General features: G+C 40.7%; 1 protein-coding gene and 1 pseudogene across 1 annotated transcript; one reads left to right on the top strand and one right to left on the bottom strand.

Moving 5' to 3' along the window:
• The window catches only part of LOC136491809 (uncharacterized), a 35,065-nt pseudogene extending 32,353 nt beyond the window's left edge, over window positions 1-2,712 (top strand).
• Window positions 2,713-7,127: 4,415 nt separating this feature from the next.
• On the bottom strand, window positions 7,128-12,225 carry LOC136492995 (OVARIAN TUMOR DOMAIN-containing deubiquitinating enzyme 12-like). The gene is made up of 10 exons (XM_066489022.1): window positions 11,901-12,225; window positions 10,307-10,481; window positions 10,047-10,120; window positions 9,395-9,449; window positions 9,148-9,222; window positions 8,482-8,555; window positions 8,334-8,382; window positions 7,861-7,945; window positions 7,585-7,641; window positions 7,128-7,468 (listed from the first exon to the last, which is right to left on the bottom strand). Exons 2-10 carry the CDS (start codon window positions 10,472-10,474, stop codon window positions 7,419-7,421), a joined length of 687 nt encoding a protein of 228 aa, XP_066345119.1. The 5' UTR covers window positions 10,475-10,481; window positions 11,901-12,225; the 3' UTR covers window positions 7,128-7,418.
• Between the last annotated feature and the right edge of the window lie 1,967 nt (window positions 12,226-14,192).

Below are 14,192 nucleotides of genomic sequence, written 5' to 3'. Positions count from 1 at the left end.
CAAGTGATAGTGGACTGTTAAGGTGGACACCTTGCATATCAAGATAATATTCTAGTGTGGTTTATATTATAAGAGATATAGATGCATCATTTTTTCTATGTGCGTTGAATGCAAAAGGAACTATATATATATGTACTCTATCTGTTCTAGTTTAAATCAACTTATGTAGAGTTATATGCTCTTAGTATGAAAGCGTCAAAATATTTTAAATTTAACTGAACTATAGAAAAAAGAGCACCAATTTTTAATGACAACAAATTAATATCGCTACATAAATCATGATATATATTTTTATAATGTACTTATTTGTTATCACATAGATGTTGTTACTTTTCTTATAAAATTAGCTAAATTTGAAATAGTTTAATATAGAGTGATTCCGTAAACAAAATTACTTTGGGACCGAGGGAGCACTACAGGACATACCTTTTTTTTACGAAAAAACTAGAGGACATAACTAAATTTGCTAACCTCAATGCTTGGGCTAAACCTCGATTCGTTTCAGTTGCTGGACTGGACTTGAGCATCGCCGCTACACAGAGTCACAGACACAGCCCACAGACCACAGCGGCTAGGTTTCTTCTATACCTCTATATCTAATAATAAAGAGGTAAAATTTTAGCCTATTTTTTATCTATTTTTTATCCGTCTCCCTCGAACTACCAAACAACAGAGAGTTTCTTCTGTCCGGACTTATATATATATAACACATGCTCATACGAATTAGAATAGCTCTTGTCGAACACGATACGGAGTTCGATTTCAAAAACACCGGTTCTTAAGGTGGTCTAGATATTTAGGAATCCTAATCCAAATAGATTCCTCCGAGTAAACTAAATAGGAATCCTAACCCAAATAAAGAACCTTGGGCAAAAAACCAAATAAAGAAGATATTATTAATATTCTTAGGCCTATTGTTTGGACATGGAATATTTGGTAGGATCGGCGTGCTGCAACCATGTATTGAAGTCGAATTTCTTAATATCACGTGGAGTATTGAAGTCGAATTGCTTAATATCACGTAAAGCTTCTGCCCCACCAATCATCAAAGTCAATCTCATCAGAGTGGGGAGTGAGACTTTGCAAGCCAACCCGGCGCAGAAGGAAGAACCAAAATTCTCGTGCAAAGACGCGAGTCAACAGCAGGTGATTAATATTTTCTTCCTCTTCGTCACAGAGGGGGCAACAGGTCGGATGTGACAACCCTTTTCGTGCTAACCGATCAGTTGTTCAGCACCTTTCATGTACCACCAACCACATGAAAGAAAAACAAGGGCTGAAAAGCACAGTACCCTGAAACAGGCTTTTGTAGGCGGGCTTTGCTGAACATTGCCCATCAGGCCATCACAATCCGGTTGTAGTACCACTTCGGAGATGAGATCCCAAAGGTTCTGTCCAGCGCCTCTGGTTGTAACTCTACAGAGTCACATCTGGCTCTGTAAACAGCTGCAAGCAATACATTCATGTGCTATCTACTTAGTCAAGCGATTTACACAGGCTAGTACGATTGCTTTTGATGCTGAACACACTTGAGAAAAGTTGAAGTTTTTGTGGCTCCAGATTCCTGTTGATACCCTTGCTAATTTGTTACTACTATTGTCACCACCACCGAAACAAGTTGTTTGGTCATTGTTTTGTGTTCGGGGTCAAAAGGTTTTCTAGGTATATGTCTTATGATGTGCACTTTCTTCTCCAGGTTGCTGAAAAGGCTGGATTTTGAAGAGATGAAATTCAGTTTGTATTTTCTTGGTTACGAGGTATAAGTTTCTATGGACTCGTGAAACTATGCATCACCTGAAAATAGAATCTACACAATCCTGATTCTTAAGTATTTATGTAAATTTAATAATACTGTGTGCTTGTAGGATGTGATCTCAGCCCCCGACGATCATTAGCCTGTTCGTTTGCTCGTATACGATCGTGGATTATAAGCTGGAATATTATTTTTCTCTCATACCAAACCAGCCAGCAGTAAATAATCCACGATTGTTTACGACGAAACGAACATGCTACATATCAAGCGGACTGAATGGACCTTTAGGCAAAAAGCTACTCTTGGGCTCACCCAGTGCGTCTTGTTACCCTGTATCTTTGTGAGATGCCCTTCTTTAATAGCTTGAATGGTCACCAGCAAATTAATTAACACTTGGTATCTGTAGTAACTGGGGCACGGAAAATGACTCTGAATTCAAAGGTTACCATAATGAGAACTCAGATCCTCATGGTTTTGGTATATGCTTTGACCATCCATGTTCAATTGAAATGACTGACGGTTGTTGTTTCTGAAATCATAGGCATAGTTTCGGTGCTCTAAGATATATAAAATTGTGAATCACATAGTGCTCTAACACTTGTATTTGCTCACTTTTGTTCATTCAGGGCCATGTTTAGTTCGCCAGATTTCCAGAATTTGGCACTATGCAAAAAGAAGATTTCCCGTCACATCAAACTTGCGTACATGCATGGAGTACTAAATGTTAACGAAATCAAAAACTAATTGCACAGTTTAGTTGTACTTTGCGAGACGAACGTTTTGAGCCTAATTAGTCAACGATTGGACAATTATTACAAAATAAAAACAAAACGCTACAGTAACGCTTTGAATGATGTCCAGGTCATATATGAGTAACTGTGGATGATGTCCACAAGGCATGTGAACGCTTTGAACGTCTTGGGGTTGAGTTTGTGAAGAAACCTGATGATGGTAAGTGATTTTGCTTTGTAGTGTTAGGCCTTGTTTAGTTGGCGAAATTTTTGACGAAATGGTACTGTAGCACTTTCGTTGTTATTTGGTAATTAGTGTCCAATTATAGTCTAATTAGGCTTAAAAGATTCGTCTCGTGAATTTCGTCTAAACTGTGTAATTAGTTTTATTTTTTATTTATATTTAATGCTTCATGCATGCATCCAAAGATTCGATGTGACGAGAAATCTTGAAAATTTTTGTAAAATGAAGTGCAACTAAACATGCACTTACTCAAAAAAGAAAAATAAATAGTTAAATGCTTCTTTATGTAAGATTTGCAGGGTTATGGTGTAACTGAGCATATGACTAGTACTGATGTACAATAGGGATTGCCCAAAATATTGACCCGTGGTGTTTATTTGAGTCATAGCTTTACTCTTGCAGTATACAAACTTTGTATTTGTGATGTCTACCCTTATGAATACAAACTTTGTATTCATAGCTTTAGGGGGTGTTTGGTTCCTGCAGGAAAATTTTAGTCCCTGTCCCATCGGATGTTTGGACACATGCATGAAGTATTAAATATAGACGAAAAAAATAACTAATTGCACAGATTGTGGCTAATTTGTGAGACGAATTTTTTAAGCCTAATTAGTCCATGATTTGATAATGTTGTGCTACAGTAAATATATGCTAATTGCGGATTAATTATGCTTAATAAATTCGTCTCGTAAATTAGTCTCCATCTGTGTAATTAGTTTTATAATTAACTTATATTTAGTTCTCCTAAATAGCACCCAAACATCCGATATGACCTGGACTAAAATTTAGTCCAGGAAACCAAACACCCCCTACTCTCGCAGTACACAAACTTTGTATTTGATCTGTAACTCCATCTCTCTCGGGCCGGCCAAGTCTTCCATGGAATTAATGGCAGTACGTCCAGCCAGCCGCCTCGGGAACCGCGCGGGCGGGCTTCCGCGTGCCGCAGCAGGCAGCATGACCGCGTTCTCTTCGTCTCTCTCTGTGTCCAACTCTCTGTCCAGCGCTCTCTCTCTGTCCAAAAGACATGGTTGCTTGCATGCGAGGCAAAGAGGCGCACGGTGACTGCACGTTGGAGCCGCCGCCGGCGGCGGCGGGAGCGTTGTCCGGCGCCCAGCGCGCCATCTTGCGACGCGGCGGGGAGCCGTTCTGCGGCGTGACCGGAGTGCTGAAGGAGTAGCCGTCGGCGTACGAGGCGTCGTCGGAGTGGGACAGGTTGTTGAGCCACGGGAGGAGGCCTCCACCAATGCCAGTGCCGCGGCTGCTGCTGGCGCCGCCGTAGAAGAAGCTGCTGCCCCTGCCGCCGAAGTGGGTCGGCGACGACGGGGAGCTCAGGCAGTTGTAAGCTCGCGGGCTCACCGGGCAGGACACCATGCCGGGGCTCACCGGGCAGGACATGCCGGGGCTCACTGGAGAACACCCGGGGATAAAGCCAGCCATATACGGATCACTGCTACCAGGAGGCTTGCATCCCTGCAACACAAAACGAACAGCTTCACAATCACAAATCGGCAGAACAAAAAACTAAAATGCCAACCCAAAATCAAGACAAAAACAAGTTGTAAAAGGAAACAAAGTGAGGAGCTTTAGAAAGCTTGCAAGACATCACGGTTGGTTTCGTGGCTTCTCGCGCTCGGCTCTGCGCACTTGCGCCGCTGTCTCAGTGACAGTGTAGCTGTATGGCTGGGTTATAGAGTGGCAGGGCAGGGCCTATGGGCTATGGAGGAGGGAACAGTGTGATCTACAGCACGCTTGCCAGTGATTTGAGAGATAAGAAAAATGCTGCAGCGGCCGACTTTCATGCTCGGCGCCAGATTACGTGGCGCCGAGGTCTGCGTCATGCGGCCTGTTCGTTTGGTGGTAAACGATCGTAAAATTCTAGCCAGAATAGTATTTTTCTCTTACACCAAACTAGCCAACAGTAATAATCCACAATCGTATACGATCGTTTCAGCCCCAGCCGAACAGACTGATGTATTCTAGCGCCGAGGTATCGGTCACATCAACGCCACCTAGAATTTCCTACTGTGTACGGCCAGGCACCTCGACGTCAAGATCTGTGGCGTCGAGACGTGTTACCTCGGCGCCAGGACTCATGGCGCCGACTCCTAGGGTCAAAGATGAGTTTAAATCTCCCAGGAACCAAACGTAATTTTTCTTTCAAAAAAGAATTAAACAGTAAAAAATTAGGTCCGGAAGCGACCTCACTCAAGTGAAGGCCAAGAGGGGATAGCTCGATCGTGACCGAGAAATCCACCGGAGAAAATTAAATGTGGCGCCGCACGGTGCTCGACAAGGACGGGAGTTGTTCGCGGTTGGATGTAGGGGGCCGGAGTTGCTGATTGCTTCCCTGCAATTCTTTGTTAAGAAATTGACTATCTGTATGATCACTTTCCTTTTTTTAAACCGAGATATAGGCTAATGAGTCTATGTAATATATTCCTTGCAGCAAAAAATTCTTGACACAATTTTATCTTAAACTACATGTTTTTGTGACTGGAGGGATTACCACGATGGCTACATATACACACATACTGATGATCATAACAGATCTTCCTCCGTGATTTGATCCCTTTGTCCTCGCCATTATTGTGCAGTCACTTGCATTCAGCAACATGCGCCACTTTTGCACAAATACAATGAAGAAATTTTGAAAAGCACCTCCTTAGAGGTTTTATTCGGTTTAATTTAAAGAACCACCTCACCAAATGAGGTTTTGCATCCTGAGTTCACCTTATGATATTTGGTTGAATGACTCAATTTCTCCTCATGGTTATTGTAATAGTTAGCCGTGATGAATGTGATGGCTATAGATAATTCATTTGATTTCACAAAGCAAAAAAAAAAAAAAAAAAAAAAGTGACAAGATAATGAATCACCCAGCTACTTAGACCGAACATACCTTACAACAACGAGAGAAGTTTCTTCTCAAATTTCATTATTTTCATTATCTCGTTCAGTTAGTCCATATTGACCACACTGGTCACTGCAAACGCAAGCAATGTCAGAATAGTGAGATCTGCATCTCCCTAATATTTCATCTTTGGCTTGCTTGCTCCTTGTATAAGCCCTGACGTCATTCAAACCATGCATCTGAAACATTTGAAACATTTGAAACATGCATCTGAAACACTTATAAAAACACATGAAACCATTGTAAAACATACGCAACATCTAGATAAACATTCGCAACATATGTGTGAAACACATGCAACATACAAATAGACGCATGCAACATACGTATGGAAAAAAACAGATGAAACATTGGGAACAGAAGCTTGCAACATACATATGCAACCATTGCAACATCCGTATGAAACACTTACAACATACCTCTAAAACATCTAAAACACTTGAAACATACGCTTGCAACATGCGCTTTCAGCGCAACATCTCCTTACTACTTGGGAGAATGGAGACTCGTCGACATGTGGAGTTCACAGGAGGCAGCGGCCCAAGGCGAGGAGCTGAGAAGATGGCGTCCACATGAGTTCAAGGAGGCGATGGCCGGATCTCGAAAGAAGGGAAGCCAGCAGTCCTCGGCTCCCACCCTAAGTTCAAGGAGCCAGCGGTCTGACTGTTCGGGGCACGAGGGAGCAAGAGTGGGCGGCGCAGCAGGTGGGCACGGAGGGCAGCGCGATGCCAAGTCGAAGCAGCGAGGAGGCGGTGGGGGCGCGCGGCTACGCTGGTGGTCGGCGAGGCTGCCGCGTGGCGCGGCGCGCAGGCGGGGCACAGGGTGTGATGCGGTGGGAAAGAAAGGGGGCCACAAGACATGATGACTGATTCTCTTTTTTTTAGAAACTCCCGAGCGAATAGAAAGGGATAGTTAGACTAGCGTCGCTGCCCACCAACGGAACGTCAGACAACCCCTTCCTAGCATTGAGGGGTATCGTCGTATGTTTTTAGTGCGGTTAATTGTTCCCTGTTTCAGCCTCGTTCGGCTTACCCAGAAAATGACACTATTCAGCTTGTTTTTTTAGCCAGAAACCGTATTTTTCTCTCACAAGAATTCAGCCAGAACAGTGTTTTCAGCCAGTTTCAGCAACAATTCAGCAAGCCGAATGGGCTTTTCATGTATTTCACCACCCTAAACATAGCTCAGGTCTAAACAACACCAGGCCAAGTGCCAAAAATCCCCATTGAAAAACGCCACTCGTCGTACAGACAACAGACATTTCGAGTAGCGATAATCCGATAACAAGTGACTACTATACTTCATACACCACTTGGCAGGCTGTACCACGACTGCTGTACATCCAGTCCACACATGAAATATGATAAACAGATTCAGGCAGACAAGCCATGCACCATAAAATGTGTCAGCAAAAGGCAATGAACATTTGGGCCAAGAATGCAATGATGAATTCTTCCAAAAATGAAGTGAATAATGAACTGATGAAGAGCACTAATAATGTAGCTGTATAAATAAAGAATATAACAATGAACGAATAGGGCAGGGTATACAATCAACCTGAATGTCAGTAAAGGAGTATCTATTCACAAGGCTCAGGTTCAGCATTAGAACTGTATCTAGTGCTGTATGCCTGGATCGTGCTGTAGCTGTACCAAGCAACACAATGGATCATTCATGGGATAAAGCCACAAGGGCTATGTCCAGGCCACCACGGACGGGGTCGAAACGGTCAAGCAATATTGAGTCACCAGTATGAAGCAAACTCCCGCATGGATATTAAAACAACAACCAGTGCTTCTTTCTAGGCTTGTATTTGCTAGGGAGATCTGCACAGCGACAAGTACTTCCTTTTCTTAAAAGATGGGTACACATAGCAAGATTTCACATTAATGTATTTCAGACATGCCATACGCAAGTTACGTTAAGTATATGTGGTTCTGACCTCGAGCATCGTACAGTGAGTTATAGTGAACTTCTGACCAGAAACTCAGCCAAATCTCTGAAAAAGCATAGGGTTTTAGGGTCAGTAATCATAGCTACATAACTTTTATGTCCACCTATGTTTAGCGAAGTGTGCAGTGATCATGAAGGTGTATGCATAAACTAATACTAATGCTGAAATAGCATATTGCTCAGTGTGAGGACTGAACAGTATGAAGAGTTTTCTATGTAGCTGATCCGCTAGTAGTCACTAATAAGTATAACAAAGGAACCTTACCTCTCTGTGGAGTTTGATATTGAGGAACAATTTCAACAAAACAGGTATCTCTGAATGATGTAAGAAGACATATCTTTGCAGCAAACTGCCAAAAGTACATGAAAAAAAATTAGACATCTTTCTCCAGACTCCAGGCAACTCATGTTCAATAGTAAATATGAACATAGACTGCCCTTATAGAGTAGAAAACTATGAGAAGTATGGTGATTTTAGTGAAGCACAATGCAAATATGAATTGATATATGATGAATTTAAACGCACTACAACAATACAAGATCATTGAGGTTCTATTCTAAGGCTATACCATAGACAACATATGTTATCTTTGTTTTGTATTTCAGTAAGATACGAAAATAATAGCAATCATTTGCATGGTAGTGCAATGGCTAAATGTCTTGCAATGATGCCATAAGTTGCATGAAAATTCAGTTGAGCAAATGATGTTAGAAACATAGCATAAAAAGAGAATTAACCTTGTCTGCAGCTGCTTGTAGCGTGACATGGTCACCCCATTCACCAGACCTGTAGAAGATAGTTTTCAATGACACCACAGTCAGAAAAACACAAATTCAGTGACTTCTGTTATTGAAGTGGCAAAGTTAATATTAGCAATATACATACTTCTTCATTTTTTTGCAATAATGTTTATATTTCATTGGAACGTAACCTTCATATAAGGAGTTACATTCCTTGAGCTGCAAAAGGAGAAAAACAGCACATATAAGCATACAGGCCTCTCAGGAAAGAAAATCATCAGACCAATGGTGAGAAAATTCACGCCGTTCGCTGCAGCTGCGGCTGTGGCTGCAAGTCTCCTCAGCGGGACACTGTAGCATCAGCCGCTGCATTAGTGCAGCCGAACAGCCTAAATACTTCCTCTGTTCTTTTTTAGATAGAAGATGTTTTAGTTTGCTGGTTTTGTTCTCAAATAGATGATGTTTTGGGGTTTTCCTGTACTGTTATTATCCCTGTTAAAAAGCTGGTTGAACTAACATAGTTAATACCACTTCCATTTATTCATGCGTCCCTACTGGATGAGTAATACAACTTTCTCTTCATCCTAAAAATGATTATGATGTTAAGTACATGTAAGCATGCAGGTTTATTTCGCAGAAAAGGAAGTATCAGATCAATAATGACCCCAAAAATGTTTCTTAATACTTCAAACCATGAAATAAATATAATAATATAGTCAAGACAGATAAACAATAACTAGTAAAAAGGTGCATGTAATTGGTAAATAAATTAAAAAATGGAACTTCTAATATAGCCAGGTGATTGACAAACCTGCTTTACAATCTCCTTTCGAACATGCTTGTGATAATCAGGTGATCTATATAGTTGGTCTGAGAGTGCACGAAACTACATGAACAAAACACAACCACATGAACATAAGATTAAGAGTTTAACAAGATTGTCTCATTTCATCGAATAAATAGAATGGACCTGAGAAGTAGCTTATAGGACAATATAAGGCTTTGTTATTGTTGTTGCTGTATCAAAGAAATTGAATGGGCACAAGAAGTTGGTGTACCTGACAATTTCCATCACCAGATACTCTCACCTCAAACAAGCCGTATGCATTTAGCCTACAAAGAACACTTATCGTGAACACATGTTGATGTTTCATCTATACTCAAAACAGGCGCAAGGTACAAGAGACTGAACTTCCATATCCGCAATGTGCATAAAGTAAAGACCTCTCTAAATATTTGTTTGAAAATGCAGAATACCCAGGGAAATGAAAATTTTAGAAAAAAAAAACAGATCCAATTTATATGTTTTAGAAGATGGAGATAAATGGTGGGAAACACATCCTAAGTTGAATCTCCCACAGCTTGCATGTCAATTCATAGTTTTCTTTAATTTCTTCCCAACATCCCAGGTACAACCCCAAACAAAATTTAACACAAAGCCTTGTGCTTTAAGGCTTTAACTTAGCTAAAGATTCGTATGAGCAAGACAAATTTTACACTCTCAAGGACAGAGATCTCCAGATGTTTAAAATATTAGTAATAGGAGGATGGAGTTAACCAATATAAACAACTAAACATGAAGAAAGTTAATGATTGCAAAATAAGGCAAAAATACTGAAACACCTTCATGAAAAATGAGGAACCTACTTCCTAACGAAATAATGTCAATGCTTAAGCAAATAAAGGAAACTATAGTTCATGAAAAGTTACCTATCAAGAAGGCGATAATGGTCCATAGTGGCATCACTATATGTTGGGAAGTATGTGTTAATCCGGGGAACATGCTACACATGTACAGATAAAAATGAATACCAGATAAGAAGCCAGGGATATTAACTTTCTTTAATCAACTTATCGGTACCAGAAATGAAGACATTATGTGCCTATAAAACAAATAGCCTTCTGTGCAGGGAAGAAAAGGAAAAGGCAAAGGATAATACAAGTAACATAAAATTCATGGGACATCTTACAGGAATCGATGTTAAATTAGTAAGACGCTTGGCCATAGCACCATCTAACTTGGCATATTCTTCGGAGAGAACCATCGCAATCATCCTATCATCATCAGTTTCACTCCTCTGGCTGCTCATTGAGGTTGAGCTAGATGAGGCACCTTCCCTTGGAAACATATGTGTCATCTCCAACCTAGTGGTTGCCAGGATAAACAATTTTATATTAATGTTGGTACGCTAAATATGTTACAAAAGATCTTGAAGAGTTGAAAGAAGTTGAATATCTAAAAAGAAAGAAACATTGCAAATGCAATTTACATGTTGTACAACTATTGATATCAAGGAGACAGAACCTACAAAGCGTAGGCTGAAAAACTATATAACTTTAATGGAGACACACACACACACACACACACACAGAGAGAGAGAGAGAGAGAGAGAGAGAGAGAGAGAGAGAGAGAGAGAGAGAAACACACACACAAAAGGAAAAGGAAAAGAAAAGCATATGCAGAGAAAATGAAAAAGGGATAGCTGAATGAAGTTCACTGTAAAATGTTTATTACTATGTACATGGTGAAATTATGTTTTTTTGTTGGCACTTGGCAGAGGAACAATGATTTGCATAACTTGTTTGTGCCCACACTTATCTGCAGTACTTTCATGTTAGAGATGTCTGATGGCATCTCAAATATCTTTCTCCTCAAGCACAGTTTGCATCCATTCCCAAGTCTTTCAGCATGCTTTTAACATATGGTATAATCAATTACCCATATGGACTTACAGTGATGTTCCATGTATGTAATACTTAAATCTTCATGTACGGGATGACAATGGCCTCCCAAATGTATAACTATATGTACAGTAGAGGCACTGATATTGCGCTTGAGGCACAAGGAGCCATGATGATGCAACAGAAAATTTGATGGCCATCTCTCATGGATAATGAAATTTGACTATGTGCTAGATAGGTTATGGAAAGAGCACGGAGACTAGTATTGTTCTGGAGGCAAAAAATTGCATTCTGAGGTTACAAATTGGAGCGCCAATTTGTTTCTTCTTGACAAACCATGATTAGGTTTTTTCTTGCAGATGAACCAAGATAAGGTTACTAGGAGTAGAAGAAGTTAGGAGCCTATAGTGATTCATCTGCACTTTTTTCACGGAATCCTGCCTACCTGTACTCTGGGGCAAGATCCCAATAGATTTTGCTTTCCAGTATCACCATAACTCGTCTATGAAGACAAAAAGTTCATCTACAGTTCGTCGCTGATTATCCTAGGTACCCACCAAACAGCAAACGAATTCGGAACACCTAATTAGCTCAATAATCTAGGCCGACATTCCTGAATTGAACCTTTGCGCAAGGAGGTAGCAAAAGATAACTTGCCACCGCATAATGTATCAAGACAAAGCCAAACCCCCACAGGGGACTCATACGTCGCAGAGCTCTCATTAGAATCAATCTCGACTGACTCCATTAAACTCAGCCAATCACAAGCCAGGATCCCCCCCGCAACCAGGACAGGTTTAGCTTCAATCGACGCCCAAATTCCCCACAAAAAAGGAGCCCAATAACGGTTCCAAATCAAAAGGGCAAGGAGGAGAGCCATACCACCACCGGCAGGAACAGAAGGGGAACGCCGGCGAGCTCGGCAGGAAAGAGGGGACCGCTAGCCGCGGATTGGGAGGACGCGCAAAGCAAAAGCCTTCTGCTTTGCGGGGGTCGGCAGCGAAATGGGGACGGGACGACGCTTTCACCTCTCGGTTGGGACTTGGGAAGAGAGCGCCGCGGCTGGCTTTGATTGCTTCCGTTCGGTTCCGCCTTTTTCTTGCGCTGGGCAGGCTGCCGCGGTTTCTTCCGCGTACGGCCTTGCCTACTGTCCAACCACCCAGCAGCCGAGCGCCGTTCGTCACCCCCTCCCCGCGGCGCCTCCCGGATCGTGCCGACCCGGTTTGACCGTTTGACAGATGGGACATGCCCTGGAGCAACCCGGTTAAAAGTAAGGGGCTGTTTGGTTTCGCCCCCCCCCCCCCCCCCCCCCCCCCCCCCCCCCCCCCCAAACTATTCCATGCGATGTTTAATTCATGCCCGAAGGATTAAATATAGAATATTTACGAAATTAAATATATAGATTGAGACTGTTTTGCGAGACAAATTTTTAAGCCTAATTAGTTCATGATTTGATAATATGATGCTACAGTAAATATGTGCTGATGATTGATTACTTAGATTTAATAAATTCTTCTCGGGGTTACTGACGGATTCTATAATTTATTTTTTTTATTAGTATCAAAACACCACATACGACACCCCCAAGTAACACCTTCTAAACTTTAGTCACTGGATCCAAACAGCCCCTAAATCCAGAGCAACGGGTGCCTTCCGTTGACCATGTTTATTTATAGTCCCTCCGTCTGGAAGGTGTAAGTTAAATTATACTCCGTCCGTTATAAATTATAAGATGTTTTGGTTTTTCTGGATACGCTTTATTTGTTATGCACAGAGATATATATTATGTTTAGATACATAGTAAAATCAATGTATTTAGAAAAAAAAAACAAAAAGTCTTATAATTTGAGATGGATTGAGTAAATCATTTTAGATTTTTTAAATACCCTCTCTATTCTAAATTATAATAAGTTGTTTTAACTTTTTTACATAGATTTTATTATGTATCTAGACATACATTATATCTAGATACATCGCAAAACTAATGGACAAAAAAAAAATCAAAACGACTTATAATTTAGAACGGAGAGTGTATTTTTTTTTCCTATGAACTCCTTCCATCCCCAACTATAAATTATTCTAACTTTCTTGGAGAGTCAAAATATTTTAAGTTTGACCAATTTTATATAATAAAATAATAACATTTATGATAACAAATAAGTATCATTAGATTTTTCATTAATTATATTTTCATAGTATATGATGTCATTAATCTTGTAATTTTCTCTATAATTTTGATCAAATTTGAGATGCTTTAACTCTCCAAAAAAAAGTTAAAATAACTTATAATTTGGAACAAAGGTGGTACGTAGACGTAGATTATGTCTGCATATATTGTAAAAGCTATGTATTCTGAAAAGACCGAATGCAATAATAATTTGAAACGGATGAAATGATACTTTTTGTCATTTAGGAGGAATGGCAATGGGTACCCATGACCCAAAATTCAATGAGCTTTTACTGTATTAGGGCATAAGTGTAGGCTAATTTACTTACCCATGAAAATGCTAATAAGAAAAATCCATACCCATTGGGATCATGGGTACGGTATGGTTACGCTCTATCCGAACTTGTAAAACCATGGGCACGTATGGAAGTATAATTCAAAGCCATCTGCCAACCTAATGTATTTCGAGACATGGTCCAACTAGCACACCTGGCGTGAGCAGCATATATACCATTTTTCTATTATCGTCCTGTTCGGCTTGTTCGGCTTACCTTATGTTTGACTTGTTCGGCTTCTTTTTTTTAGCCGAAACAGTGTTTTTCTCTCACAACAATTCAGCCGGAACAGTATTTTTCAGCCAAGTTTTAGACCAGCGAACGGGGCCTATATATTTTTTTTTGACGCGAGGAACCTCCCCCATTCCCATTGCATAACAACGGAAATACATCATTTAGAGTTTTATAGAGCAGTTTAAAGACAGTTAAGAAGATGACAATAACAGTCTACGACTATCGCCTGATTCAGACGACTAACAAAGTATCTAAACATTTCTGACATACGACCATGCAAGAACAAACTTGCATCGAAACAAAAGCTGCAACTTCACAGTTTTTAGAGGAGACAGATCCAGCAAAAAACAACCGCGAGCCATCAGCCCCAGATCCGATGGATATCAACACACCCTTCAACCTTGCTGATCATCATCCTGTCCGTTCTTCAGCTGAGGG

The sequence above is a fragment of the Miscanthus floridulus genome, chromosome 11, assembly GCF_019320115.1.
Source record: "Miscanthus floridulus cultivar M001 chromosome 11, ASM1932011v1, whole genome shotgun sequence".
Lineage (NCBI taxonomy): Eukaryota > Viridiplantae > Streptophyta > Magnoliopsida > Poales > Poaceae > Miscanthus > Miscanthus floridulus.
This window is presented reverse-complemented; position numbering and strand designations above follow the sequence as displayed.